Genomic DNA, 14,707 nt, shown 5'->3' on the forward strand with positions numbered 1-14,707 from the left:
TCAGTATATAGGGTAAAGCAATTTTTAAGGCTAATGGTAGACCTGAGCAGAAAATCCAAGTTTACCATCCAGGTTCTATGCAGTGCATCTATAATAGTTATGTAGATTTATGGATGGCATTTTTCTCCAGAAGTATAACAAGACTACTGTGCATCGTGATATACCATTTTATTTGGTGAAAGGAAGCAGTAACATCTAGAAAAATCGTATCTATGTGAGGATATATAAGCCCATTTAAATTTATTTTTTTATTTTTAGAAGTAGAGAATCGGCAGAAATTCAGACTTACGGATTCTGCTTTTGCATTCTATAATTTCAGACTGCAGATAAGATCCGATTCCAAAGCGGTTTGTAGCAGCCACACGGAATACATATTCTGCACCTTCCACAAGCCTGGTGAACTTATACGTTGTCCTGGTTACTGACTCTGAAACTGGCAGCCATCCAGGACGGTGAGCATCACGCTGTTCTACCACATAGCCACTAAGGGTAGCTCCACCATCCAGCTCAGGTGGCTCCCAGGAGATGGTTACATAATTTGAATCAATTTCATCAATTCGGATAGGTCCAACAGGTGGTCCAGGTTTGTCTAGGGAAAAAAAACAGAAAATGAATAGACAAAAAAAATATGTGGAGAAAATGTGGAATCATATTGCTGATGTAACAAAGTTCGGATGGAGAAAGATCATGGACAATTATTTTCATAAATCCTTACCAAGGATTATAACCTTTATTGTATCGGTAACCGTTCCAGTTGTGTTCTTCAGTTCAAGCGTATACTCTCCAGTGTCATGTATGGTGGTCTCACGCACAGTCAGTTTAACCATTTTGGCAGCAGTCTCCATTTTGATGCGTTCTGATTCTTTTAGTTTAGAACCAGCAAAGAACCAAGATGCAGCTGGAGGTGGTCGTCCTTCAATTGGAATGGCTAACTCAATTGGCTTGCCAGCAGGTACATGAATTGTCTTCTGAGGTATTCCAGCCAAGTCAATTGTTGGTAGAACTAAGAAAAGCAAAACATTGGTATTTTAAATACCACATTCATTTGGTGTAAGCTTCACCCTGTTATTTTCAAGAGCAGATACCTACCTTTTTGGTCTTGTACTGTCACTGCTGTGACAATCTCTCGTGGTTCTGACACGCCCTTCTGATTCTGTGCTCTGACCCTGAACAAGTACTGTTCACCTTCATTGAGAGAGATAATTGTATGCTCATAGACAGTAGGCTTCAGTGTCACTACCTTCAACCATCTTTCTGTTCCAGCTTTGCTGGCCTCAATAACATAGCCAGTCAATCTGCTGCCACCATCATGTAGTGGTTTCTCCCACGCAAGAGTAACAGTTGATTTGGTGACATCAATCACTTCGAGTTTTTGTGGTACCATGGGGACATCAGATACTAGTACTGCATCAGATGTTTCACAAGCTTCACCAATGCCATAGATGTTTTCTGGTAGTACTCTGAAATAATACAAAGCTCCTTCTAGAAGTCCAGTAACTCTATAAAATGTCTTGCTGCATTTGGTAGTGACAGTCTTGTAAGCCCTCATGGAAGCTTCACGTTTCTCAATTATGTAATTGTTGACGGGGGCTCCACCGTCAATGGTTGGAATATCCCAAGTAAGTGTCACCGAATCTTTTGACACTTCTTTAATTCTCACTGCAGCTGGTGGACCAGGTGTATCTAAAACAAACAAATAAACAAATATATATATTTTTTCCTTTTGGATCCTTTCTATTCACAGCCAACAACTGATTCTGAATGAAAAAAACAACACTGGGATTTGATTTATAAAATAGCACAGCTTTAGAAACTATGTATTTTTCCTTTGGATTAGATTGTTTCTCTGACTTCCCAAACATTCTCATGTTATTTAACCTGAAAACTTCTTTTGGAAATGAAAGACTCTCTTATTCCTGAGCAACATGCACCACAAGTGATGTAATGTCCATATGAAATTGTAGCAGTACTTACCATATACTTTTACAGAAATAGTCGCAGATTTTTTTCCTGATTGATTTTCAGCCTCAATGACGTATTTTCCAGCATCATACCGATTAACTTTATCCACAATAAGCAGACTGTAGCTGTCCGTAGTATCAATAATAGCTCGACTTACAAGGTCAACACCCTGCTTGCTCCATGTGATTACGGGAGCAGGTCTGCCAGATACAGAAACCATGAGGCGCAGGGAACCACCAGCTCTGACTGTAACCGTCTTCTTCAGATCATCAGCAAGCTCAAGCTCAGGTATTTCTGATGAAACATGGAATTAATTAATCTTTTAGTAGTTCTAAAGGAAAATATAATTATTCCTTAAAATATACATTAAGTCTTCAAATTACCTATTCTTTCCACAGGTTCTATTTCGGCTGACGATTCACTAAATTCACTCATACCATTCACATTTGTAGCAGCAACTCTGAATTGGTATTTCTGGGCTGTTTTAAGGCCAGTCACGGTGAACTCAGCATTCCTCAGAGTGGCCGTTGTATGTGGTCGGTACCACTGTTCCGTACCTTCTTCTTTCATTTCAAGAACATAGCCTAAAATGTCAGCGCCACCATCGTATGTGGGCTTTGACCATGCTAAACTTATGCTGTGTTTAGTAGTATCCACAACTCTTGGAGCTGAAGGTGGTGCGGGAGTATCTTTGAAAAAGAAGAAAATGCGTTTCACATTGGTGCAGGAAATGTTTTACCGTTAAAAATGATTTCTAAACACCTAATGCCAGGAAATGCATTTAAAATGAACTATGACTGCTTCTACATTTATTCAGTTATTAGTTCAGCGAGATCATACGTGATTTTTGGGTACCTTAGTCTAAGTGTCAACATGGGTTTGTGCTCGATTATTATAAATAAATATTAAAATATGTTTTAAATGTGGTAACTTACATGATGGTTCTTTACATAACATGTATTGTGAAGCTTCACTAGGCTCACTGTTCCCAGCAGCATTCACTGCAGTGACACGGAACTGGTACTGGCTGCCTTCCATGAGACCAGTGACTTTCAATCTGGTATCATAAACGGTGTAATCTCTGTTCACTCGTGTCCAGCGCAGACTTTTCCTTTCACGTTTGTCTACAAGATAGTCCTTAATCTCACTGCCACCATCTGATTCTGGTTTCGTCCACTGAATAATGATATGTTCCTTGCCGACGCTCACTTCTTCAGGAGCACCAGGCTGTGTTGGGATAGCTGTTGTTTTTTAAAGGTGAAAAAAATAATTATCATTTAACAAATCATTTATTTATAAGAAATACTCCACAAATGCTGATGCAGAATGGAAGGTGGTAACACTCACTGAAAGCATTCCTGGCAATCACAGGTTCTGTTTCAAGCGGAACACCAGGTCCATATTTGTTGACACCTCTCACACGGAAGATGTATTCATTATTTTTAATGAGTTTCGTTACCACACACGATAAGGTCTGGCATTCAGCCTCAACAATAACCCAGTGAAGTCTGCTGGTTTCACGCCTTTCTACGATATAGTGAGTGATCTGTGCACCTCCATCTTCCTCAGGAATGTTCCATGCCAGAGTACATTTCTCTTCTGTTACTCTGCTAACAGTGATTTTGCCTGCGCATGGACCTGGTGAATCTGGGTAGAGACGAAAATAAATATTTTTATTAGCTGCTAATGAAAACCATCTCACGCTTATTTAAAAGAATGTGGATTTTTAGTATACTAGGTATGAATATTAATCACGGGATACATACCAAGCACTTTAACAAGAACTGAAATTTGTTTCATCCCACTGGCATTTTTGACAGTTAGAGTGTATTTTCCACTATCACTTCTGTCACAGAACTTGATAACTGCAATGGCTCGTTTGCTGGTGTATTGCAGAGATATCTTTTCACATAGATCCAATTCCCTGTCACCTTTGGACCAGAAGACTTTTGGTTCTGGTTTCCCACCAATGGCTGCATCAAGAACAAGATCCGATCCAGCCCTAATGGTCACAACTTCTCCCTGCAGTCTGGCATCAAGTTCAGCCTTTGGTGGTGCTGTCATAAGGAAAAAGATATTAAGAACAAATTACATGACAGTACTAAAATAGAACACCATGTTTTTAATTGTTCCAAGTGAATATTTCTTACAGTATTCGTCTTTGCAAATGACGGCACCAGTCGATTCAGATCCTTTGCTGATTACACCAGCAGCATTCTTTGCTAGTACACGGAATTCGTATGCTTCGTCTTCACTAAGAGCTGTCACAGTAAAAAAGTTTTCGGAGACAATGGTATAATTGCATTTCAGCCAGCGTCCATCTCCAGATTCGTTATATGGTTTGCGTTCTATTATATATCCGATAATTTTGCTTCCACCATCATAAAGGGGTGCTGACCAGCTCAGCGACACTGTAGACCTGGTGACATCTGTTACTTCTGGTCTTCCTGGTGGATCTGAAGGAATAAATAAAGCAGAAAAATGAGAAATGCAATTCTATTTTAGCTTAAATAGCAATGTAACTCTAAAAGTAATACTTACCAACTGGATTTTGAGCCACTACAGGTCTGGAAGCTTCACTGGCTTTACTAACACCTGCAGCATTTAGAGCATAGGTTCTGAATTGATATTCTAGGCCTTCCACCAATCCCGTGACTTTGTAGTTGCATTCACAGCATGGCACTTTGTTTTCCTTCACCCAAAGGATGGTGTTGCGCTCCTTCTTCTCAACCCAATATCCAATGACTTTGCTGCCACCATCATGATAGGGTTCCTCCCAGCGAATGGCCATGGCAGTTGCAGACACAGAATAGACTTCTGGCCTTGAAGGTGGGCTTGGTGGGACTAAACGCAAAAAAAGATGTTAATTATTACAAATGCCTCAGTCAGAAGAAAAGAACAAATTTTGGAAAATGTTTCACTTACCGAATGGATGCTCAGCAACTATCGTTTTTGATTCAAGGGGTTTGCTGACACCAAATCTGTTTTCTGAGCTTACTCGGAAACTGTACTCCTGGTATTTTGTGAGATGAGTAACTTTGATCTGTGTACGTTTCACACTGGAATTTACCAGCTGCCATGCTGTTGTGCCAGATTCACGTTTCTCTACAATGTAGTTTGTAATGTCACTACCACCATCATCTTCAGGTTCTTTCCAGGTCAACACACAGGATTCAGCAGAGACAGATGATATTTCAATTGGGCCAGTGACAGGACCTGGCCTTCCTATGACTACCACTGTGACAGTAAATGTTTTCACACCAGCAGTGTTTTCAAGTGTGAGGTAGTATTTACCAGAGTCACCTCTCATACTATCCTTTACAGTCAGTGTGGTTCTGTCTTTTGTTGTCTTAATGGTCACTCTCTCAGTTTCCTTCAGCCTCATCTCCTCAAGTTTCCATGTCACCTTTGGAGCTGGGCGCCCGCTGATCGGTATATCAATAGTAAAGGTGCTTCCAGCCTTGCATGTTATAAGCTGTCTGCTTATTTCGCTGAGATCCGCTGTTGGTTCAATCTGTGGCTCCTTAATAATAACAGAAGAGAAAGCTTCTCTTGGCTCACTGTAGCCAGCATCATTCTTTGCCTTGACTCGGAACTCATATTCAGTGTTCTCCACAAGGCCTTCAACAGTGAAAGTAAGTTGTTTGGTTTGTCCAGCTTCAATCCAGGTGTCAGATCCTTTTTGTTTCATTTCAAGACGGTATCCAGTAACACGGCTACCACCATCATGATCAGGTTTAAGCCAAGCTAAAACTACAGAAGATTTGGTTGTGTCAACAATATCTAGTCTCTTAGGTGGAGCAGGTTCTTCCGTGGCTACAACTGGTTCTGTTAATTCACAGGGTTCGCCTACACCATATTCATTTTCTGCTGACACTCGGTAGTAATATGGCACACCTTCTGCGAGATCAGTGACCTTAAAGATTTGTCGAGTGCATTTTGGACTCACCACTTGCCAGCTACGGCGGCTTGCTTCCCGTTTTTCCACAATGTAGTGGTGTATACGTGAACCTCCATCCAGAACAGGAGCATCCCACATTAAAGTAATAGAACCTCGAGTCACATCTTTAAATGTAATGGGGCCTGGTGGACCAGGTGTGTCCAAAACCTTGACAGTAAATGTAATAGACTTACTTCCACTGTTGTTTTCCACAGTAAAGACATACTTGCCAGCATCATTTCTATTGCATTCCTCCACAGTCAACGTGCTGAATGAATCAGTTGTTTGAATGTCAGCACGCAAGCTAAGATTAGCATCTGCTTTGGACCACACTGCAGTAGGAACAGGTCTTCCAGAGAAGGCAATAAATAGACGAATGCTTGCACCCGCTCTTACAATATGAGTCTGCTTGAAGTTTGCATCGATATCAATCTCAGGTGCAGAAAGCCTGTCCACGGTTTGGACTGAAGCAGGAACTTCACAACTTTCGCCTTTGCCAGCACCATTAACAGCACTAACTCTGAATTTATAATGTTCTCCTGCTTCCAAATCAACAACGGTATATTTAGTAGCAAGAACAGTCTCTGCATTGACTTTCTGCCATGCTTCAAGATCAGCTTTGCACATCTCAATGATGTACCCAATTATTTCCATGCCTCCATCAAAAACTGGCTTGGTCCACTCTAAGCTTACACTGGTCTTCGATGTATCTATCACCTTTACAACATTAGGAGCACTTGGTGGGCTGACTGGGTCTCTACATTTAATCAGCTTTGAAACGTCACTTGGAGGTCCAACTCCTGCAGCATTTTCAGCCATGACATGGAATTCATACTCATTGCCTTCAATAAGGCCAGTTACTCTGTATCTGTTCTCAGTAATGGGCCTCTTACTGGATACTTTAACCCAGCGCATGCTCTTCTTTTCTCTCCTTTCTAGAATATACTCATTTATCTCGCTTCCGCCATCTGAGTTTGGTCTTGCCCATGTGAGTGTGATACTGTCTCCTGTTACGCTGGTAGGCTCAGGAGTTCCTGGTGCATCAGGGAGAGCTAAAAAAAGAAAAAAAGTCATTAGAAAAACAAGATGGTAACTCCACAGTTATTTCTACAGAATGAGGTGGAAACTTACTGTAAGGTATTTGTGCAGTAACTGGATCAGACTCCAATGGTCTGCCAACTCCAAATTTGTTCACTGCAGAGACTCGGAACTGGTACTCGTTACCCTTAATTAATTTAAGTGCAGTGTAGCTGCAAGCTTCACATTTATCTTCAACTAATGCCCAAGCAATCCTGCTGGTTTCACGTTTTTCAATTATATAGTGAGAAATAGAAGCACAACCATCATTAGCCGGAGGTTCCCACCATAATGTGACTTTTTCTCCAGTAATGTTTGTGAATCGTATTGGTCCGCCAACTTTTCCTGGTGTATCTGCAATTTTAAAGGTTCATAATTATAATTTGCTGGCACTTAGAATAAAATAGTATTTTCAAATAGCATGCTGAAAGTGTTAGTGCAGTACCTTGTACTCTGAAGGTGATATCTTCTTGTTTAGTGCCTGATGCATTTTTGGCTTCTACTGTGTACACTCCACGATGATCCCGGGTAGCATCTCTGATGAAGATTGTACTATATCCAATAGCTGTAGTTATTTCTATATTCATTGTTTTCTCAATCTCCTTACCATCCTTAAACCACGTCACTTTAGGTACTGGACGTCCTTTGATTAGAGCTTTAAGTCTAATGCTCTCTCCAGCTTTAACAGTAAGGCCTTCAAAGTGCTCAGGGCCAAACTCAATTGTAGGAGCAACTAAAAAAGGAAAAGATAATTCAGTTCCCATATAGCTAGGTATTTTTTCCTGCTACTCTTTTTAAGGTAATAATTATAAAAGATTGCTATATACAGAATTCTTTCACTTAGAAAATAGCATTCTCTATAAAGCAGATATTACATGAACTATAAACTTATCTCTCCTGTAAGCACACAGTGCATCATATCAACAGTAGGTGAAAGACACCATTAATATATGCTGTTACAGTATGCCAAGCTACCTGAGGTACATTTTCATTTCTAAATTATTCAGTGCATCAGAATATTACAGTTTATGATTTCTTTCCAACTTTGCTGCTGCTGCTTATCCAACAGAAATGTAGCTTGCCATGCCTTTCAGCAATTGATGTCTGGCAAATGTCTGCCAGATTTGTGTCTTTAATTTATCCCTCCCACCTTGGAGTACAAACAGCAATGCTCTGAGTTGACTGAAGGACCTCAGACACACATTCTTCCCCCCTTGGCCTTGCATTTCCATTCAGTACATCCCAAAGCTCTAACTGTACCAAATACAAGCATATAAAGAAATAATTCTTACTGTTTTCATCTCTGGTCATGATGTAGCCTGAAGACTGTGAAGGTGGGCTGATTGTACCAACAGCGTTTCTTGCAAGCACTCTGAATTCATATCGGTCACCTGAACTGAGCCCTGTAACTGTATACTGGCATTCACTGACATCAGTGAAGTTACATCTGAGCCAACGGTCTTCACTTCCTTGCCGTTTCTCAATGCTGTAGGCTACAATCTTACTGCCTCCATCACGCAGTGGGGGGGTCCATTTAAGGGTGACTGTTTCCCTGGTGACATCAATGTAATCAGGAGTACCAGGTGGATCTGAAAGGAAAATAATTAAAATTTATTTTTATTACTGCTCACCATAGCCTATAAGACTACTGTTTCCTTGGATGAGCGATTGATCATTCACTCACCCACTGGAGAGACTGCCAAAGTAAATTTGCTGGGCTCGCTAGCTCGGCTTAGACCTGCAGCGTTTTCAGCGTATACTTGGAACTGGTAATCCAGGCCCTCAAGCAGTCCAGTAATCCTGTATTCTCTGTTAGATATTAACGCAACATTAACCTTCTGCCACAAAATACTGTTTCTTTCCTTCTTTTCAACGTGGTATCCAATAATCTCTGAACCACCGTCATAAACGGGAGCATCCCAAGATATGGTCATCCCATCAGCGGTTATGTTGTATACAACAGGCTTGCCTGGGGCACCTGGTGGTCTAAACTGGTGCTTTGCCACAACATCTGCTGAGACAAGAGGTGGGCTCACTCCATATCTATTTTCTGCACGAACTCTAAACTGATATTCAGTGTCTTTAACAAGGTTTGGTACTTTGAAAGTTGTTCTTGCAGCACTCGAACACACCAGCTTCCAGTTCATTTGTGAAGTTTCTCTCTTCTCAATACTGTAGCCAGTAATTTCTCCCCCTCCATCATCTTCAGGAGCTTCCCATGACAAAACTACACTATCTGCTTTGATTTCATCTAGTCTTAAAGGTCCTTTTGGCTTAGATGGAGGGCCAAGAGTGATGACAGTGATTGTGAATGTTTTTCTGCAGACGACATTATCAAGAGTTAAACTATATTTGCCACCATGCTCCTTTTTCACATTCTTGATGCTTAAGCTTATCTTATTTTCAGTTTTCTTGAAACGAAGATGTTCAGTTTCTTTAAGAGGGAGGTTGTCCTTGAGCCAGCTCATTGATGGCTTAGGTTTACCTTTATAGGGCAATTCAATGTGCAGGTTATGTCCAATTCTTACTGCAATTTGACCTCCAGGAATATCAGAAAGGTCAGCTTCAGGTGTTATTATATGTTCTTTCACTGTAATGGGTCCAACAGTAACACCATCACTCATGCCTTTTTCATTTTTAGCAAAGACTCTGAATTCCATGACAGAAAGCTCTTTAAGTTTTTCAACTTCAAATTCACAGCTCTTGCTTGTGCCTGCATATGTCCATTCTTTTTCTTCCTGCAGTTTCTTTTCAATAATGTAGTCCGATATAATGCTACCACCATCATAGTCAGGTTTGGTCCACTGCAATTTAACAGATGTCTTTGTAGAATCTTTCATGGCTAGGTCTTTCACAGGTCCAGGTATGTCCGCAGCTTTCACTGGTTCAGATGTCTCACAAGGTTCACCCAGTCCAATTTCATTTTCAGCAAGAACACGGAAGAAGTATGCAGTCTTCTCTGACAGGTTAGTTAGCTTAAAGGTTGTATGAGAACACTTTGTTGTTACAGTTGACCAGGCCCTCTTTGTAGCATCTCTTTTTTCAACAACATAATTTGTTATTTCAGAACCACCATTAATGAGAGGTGGCTCCCATACCAGTGTAACTGTGCCACGAGAAACATGCTTAAGCTGCAGCTTCTGGCAGGCAGATGGTGTGTCAAGTACTTTTACATTCACAAATGATGATTTTGCTTCTCCAACTCCATTTTCAATTGTAAGAACATATTTTCCTGTATCATTTCGGGTAACTTGAGGAATAGTAAGCAGTGTAGATGATTCTGTGTTCTGGATGATATATCTTTCATCACTCCCAAGATTCTTGTCACCCTTTCTCCATGTGACTGTGGGAGGAGGTCTTCCTTTGAATGGAATCATTATTTGCACATCTTCACCTGCTTTAGCAACAATAGAGGTCCGGAGAGCAACATCCAGATCAATCTCTGGTGCCACTGTGGAAATAAATAAAAATTAATAGTGCATACTTGGAAAGTAAAATAAGAAATGCTTTGAAAAAAAATGAAACACCGAAAAATGATAAATCACTGAAATGTACAGTACCAAGAATATCCTTAGCTTGCACGGGTTCCGTCATTTCAATAGGCTCTCCTTGTCCAGCACAATTTATAGCAGACACACGGAAATAATAATTAACACTTGGCTGAAGGTGGGATACAACATACTCCGTTGTTCTCACTTCTCCCTTAGTACTGACTACAGTCCATTCTTGCTCTTCACCTTCCCTTTTCTCCACCATATAGTTGGTAATTGGACTTCCTCCATCATAAGCAGGTTTAATCCAGCCAAGGGTGACAGATGTCTTGGTTGTATCCACAACCTTCAGCTTTGTCGGTGAGCCCGGCTTATCTGTAAGCGATAGTTTACAGGGGGGAGGGGAGGGGGAGAAAACAGAAGCCATATTTACAATTAATCATAAAAAGGAATAAAATCTGCCCTCAGTTTGCCTGGGTCTGCCCCTTGGTGCAAACCCATCCTAATTGCTCATTGTCTATTGATTTCTAACCAATGAGAAATACTGTACGTTTTATCTTACCAACAGGATCTGCGGCTTTGTAGAAGTCAGAAGCTTCAGAGAACGGGCCTTGTCCAGCTGCATTGACAGCACAAACTCGGAAATGATATTCACTGTTTTCAGTCAGACCTGTTACTTTCTGTCTGGTGTCCCGAATGGTTTCTTTAGTAACCTTGAACCAACTCAGACTCTTCTTGTCACGCTTCTCAAGGAAATATCCTGATATTTCACTGCCTCCATCGACACTGGGCCTATTCCAGACAACGGTCATAGAATTCTTGGTTATCATTGTGACTTCTGGTACACTAGGTGGTCCAGGTGTAACTGAGTTAAAAAAAAAAGTCAGTAGATCAGTACTACTTACAAATAATACACAACACGTTTCAGTTGCATTAGTTATTTTATATATTGCTTACCAAATGAATTTTTGGCTATAACGGGTTCAGACTCCAGTGAATCACCAACTCCAAACTTGTTCACACCACGGACACGGAACACATATTCATTTCCTTTGATGAGTTTTGTTGTAGTTATGATACACGCCTCCAGTTTTTCAGAAATTAAAGACCATACAACCCGACTTGTCTCTCGCTTTTCAACAACATAGTGTGTTACAGGTGCACCACCATCATCTGCTGGTGGGTCCCACATTATTGTAATCTTTTCAGCAGTGACTGTCTTAAACTGTATAGGTCCGCTTGGGGGTCCTGGCTTGTCTGTGGAAGGCAGAAGAAAGAAGATGTTAAATATTTATTACTGAATTATTGCTTAATAGTATAATACAGTTGTATCTCAAGACATACCAAGTATCTGTACTCTAACATGGGCTGATGCTGAGCCCATGGCATTCTTCAATTTTAATTCATATGTGCCACTGTTGAGTCGAGTTGCATCCTTGATAAGTACAGAAGCAAATTCTGTTGTGTTTTCAATAGACACTAGTGCACTGGTTTGTATCTCATTGCCATTTTTGAACCATTCAATTGTGGGTATAGGCTTGCCTGAGATGCCTAATTTTAGCTTAACTGAAGTTCCTGCTTTATATTTCACCACTTCTGTATATTCTGGTGGCACATCGATTTCAGGTGCACCTTAAGAAAAAAAATAAGAATAAGTTAAAAGCATACTTATTTTAGACTTGTATTTAATAAAACCAAAACCATTTTTTCTTTACTTAAGCTAATAGTTATAGGTATTTAATAATTACCAATCAAAGTAAAGATAGCATATGTAACTTAAATCATAAACCTAGAACAAGTTAGAACTAATCCTACCAGGCACAGAAAGCAATCATATGTATAAATATAACCGCTTTGGCTATGGGGCATGGGCAGATTTCTGTTGCTCAAAGAATAAGACTTTAAAAATGCATATACAACCAAAAATGTTCATTACAGTCATGCCCAAATAGCTTACAGTCATTCAAGCTTAATGAGTCAATCACTGTAAACTAGCCTTTCATATTTAAAAGAATATGGTTTTACAAAACAGTGCTGCCTTTAAGCTGCCTAGTACCGCAAAATGGTACTCTCATATTATTGCAAAACACTTACCATATGTATCAACACATGTGATGGGACCCACAACATCTGAGGGATTACTAATGGAACCAACCGCATTCTTAGCAAAGACCCTGAATTCATAGCGGGAATTCTGTGTCAGACCAGATACTGTGAACTGAGTCTCAATAACATTGGTGAAGCTAGCTTTTGTCCATCTGCCATCTGGAAGATCACGTTTCTCTACGATGTATCCAGTGATCTTGCTACCACCATCAAATGCTGGCTTCTGCCATGACAGAGTGATAGCAGTCTTGGAAATATCTGACACACGAACATTTCTTGGTGGTTCTGCAATAGGAAACATAAGAGTATTTCTAATGAACAACAGCTGTTTTGGATATTGGCTTACTGTACAGGATGGAATATCCCGGGGGGAAAAAAAGGCAAAAACCCACTACTTAAATGGTTGGGCTTATTTTCTAGGGAATACATACCACAAGCATCAATTGCAAGGACTGGATCAGAAGGGTGACTTGCTTTTCCAACGCCAGCTGCATTTTCTGCATAAACTCTAAATTCATAGATAAGGCCAGCGCTGATGGTGGTGACCTTGAAGTGAGTTGTGCGAATGAGGGTCTTGTTAGCCTTCTGCCATAATATGCTATTCCTGTCTTTCATTTCCAGGTGGTATCCAATGACTGCACTGCCGCCGTTAGTGACTGGTTCATGCCATGCAACAGTAATAGTCTCTCGGGTTACATTCGTGACCCACGGTGTGGAAGGAGGGCCAGGGGTAGCTGATGATATCAAAAGACGTGATTAAGTGTCAACAAAATTATTATTTTCAACATCAGAGCATTAAAACACTGACCTATAGCATGAGAAGCATATTACTTACTGTAAGGAAGCTTGACAACCACACATTGTGAGTCTATGTGATCGCTGATGCCAAAGCGGTTCTCAGCTTTGATGCGGAATTGGTATTCTTCTCCTGTTGTGAGCTTCATAACTTTAATAACAGTTCTAGCAACGGTTGCAGATACTTCAGACCAAGCAGCAGTACTTGTTTCTCTTTTCAGTACAATATAGTTGGTAACTTGACTTCCACCATCGTAAGCTGGCGGCTGCCATCTGAGTGTTACACTCTCTTCAGTGATATCGCTAAGGACAACAGGACCAACAGGAGGACCTGGTCTATCCAGCACAACAATGTTAACAAAAGATTTTGTGGTGCCACTTGAGTTGGCAGCAGTAATGTCATATCTGCCAGCATCTGCAGCCACACTTTCTTTAAGATTAATGATGAGACTTTCGGCAGTGGTTTCTGTGTGAAATCTCATGGTAGGTTTCAGTGGAACACCATCTCTAGACAATGTCACCTTTGGCACTGGTTTTCCAGAAACTGGAATTTCAACTTTCAGGTTTGATCCTGCTCGAATATATACAGTGTTATGAGGGAAGCCCTTCATGTCGATCTCAGGAGATTCTGAAAAAGAAAACATTTTAAAACCATGAAAAAATGTTCTCTCTTTTTAAATATGAATCCAATTTAATGTGTATCAACTTTTGTCTCACGTCAGGAAGCATACCTAATTGTTCTTTAACTGTAACAGGGAGCAGTAGTTCCTTAGGATCACTTAAACCAGCTTGGTTTTCTGCAGACACCCTGAAGAAATAGTCAACATTCTCCTTAAGACCATGGACAACATGATGAGTTGTCTTTACAACTGCACACTTAACCCATTTTTGCTGTCCTTTCTCAAGAGCTTCAATGAGGTAGCTCACAATTCTGCTTCCACCATCATGCTCTGGTTTTAGCCATGAAAGAGAAACACTGTCCTTTGTGACATTTGTTACGCCAAGTTTTTCTGGTGGGCTGGGTTTTTCTGAGGAAAAAAGTGCAACAGGTTAAGCAATATAGCAAGTATTTGCTTTTTATATTAGCAATTATATAGGAATGCCATCTGGATTGAGAAAATGTGGTTTTAAATGAACTTGTATATTAGAAACATTTTAAGTAAAATGCAAGCAAAATTTAAAATTCAAGCTATTACTTAGCTCTTTTTCATTTTTAATACCACAGCCATACCTACCACCCACAAAATTATCTTTTTTACTGTAAACAGATTTAACATGTTTTATATTATTTTGAAGTAAACATTTTAAAACATGCATTTTTTTAAATATTAACAAA

General features: G+C 40.2%; 1 protein-coding gene across 4 annotated transcripts in view; it reads right to left on the reverse strand.

Moving 5' to 3' along the window:
- The window catches only part of TTN (titin), a 244,001-nt gene that overhangs the window by 13,532 nt on the left and 215,762 nt on the right, over positions 1 to 14,707 (reverse strand). For all 4 annotated transcript variants that reach the window (XM_063341962.1, XM_063341960.1, XM_063341959.1 and 1 more), the window contains 23 exons: positions 14,103 to 14,399; positions 13,412 to 13,999; positions 13,008 to 13,310; positions 12,565 to 12,861; positions 11,815 to 12,102; positions 11,428 to 11,727; positions 11,033 to 11,335; positions 10,540 to 10,845; positions 8,664 to 10,430; positions 8,272 to 8,568; positions 7,425 to 7,712; positions 7,034 to 7,333; positions 4,888 to 6,954; positions 4,504 to 4,806; positions 4,113 to 4,418; positions 3,729 to 4,019; positions 3,310 to 3,609; positions 2,898 to 3,203; positions 2,346 to 2,651; positions 1,975 to 2,256; positions 1,090 to 1,683; positions 716 to 1,003; positions 290 to 589 (listed from right to left, as the gene is read on the reverse strand). In XM_063341962.1, the coding sequence (XP_063198032.1) occupies positions 290 to 589; positions 716 to 1,003; positions 1,090 to 1,683; positions 1,975 to 2,256; positions 2,346 to 2,651; positions 2,898 to 3,203; positions 3,310 to 3,609; positions 3,729 to 4,019; positions 4,113 to 4,418; positions 4,504 to 4,806; positions 4,888 to 6,954; positions 7,034 to 7,333; positions 7,425 to 7,712; positions 8,272 to 8,568; positions 8,664 to 10,430; positions 10,540 to 10,845; positions 11,033 to 11,335; positions 11,428 to 11,727; positions 11,815 to 12,102; positions 12,565 to 12,861; positions 13,008 to 13,310; positions 13,412 to 13,999; positions 14,103 to 14,399 (10,677 nt within the window). The remainder of the gene's footprint in view (positions 1 to 289; positions 590 to 715; positions 1,004 to 1,089; positions 1,684 to 1,974; positions 2,257 to 2,345; positions 2,652 to 2,897; positions 3,204 to 3,309; positions 3,610 to 3,728; positions 4,020 to 4,112; positions 4,419 to 4,503; positions 4,807 to 4,887; positions 6,955 to 7,033; positions 7,334 to 7,424; positions 7,713 to 8,271; positions 8,569 to 8,663; positions 10,431 to 10,539; positions 10,846 to 11,032; positions 11,336 to 11,427; positions 11,728 to 11,814; positions 12,103 to 12,564; positions 12,862 to 13,007; positions 13,311 to 13,411; positions 14,000 to 14,102; positions 14,400 to 14,707) is intronic.

The sequence above is a fragment of the Chroicocephalus ridibundus genome, chromosome 7 (genome assembly GCF_963924245.1).
Source record: "Chroicocephalus ridibundus chromosome 7, bChrRid1.1, whole genome shotgun sequence".
NCBI classification, from domain to species: domain Eukaryota; kingdom Metazoa; phylum Chordata; class Aves; order Charadriiformes; family Laridae; genus Chroicocephalus; species Chroicocephalus ridibundus.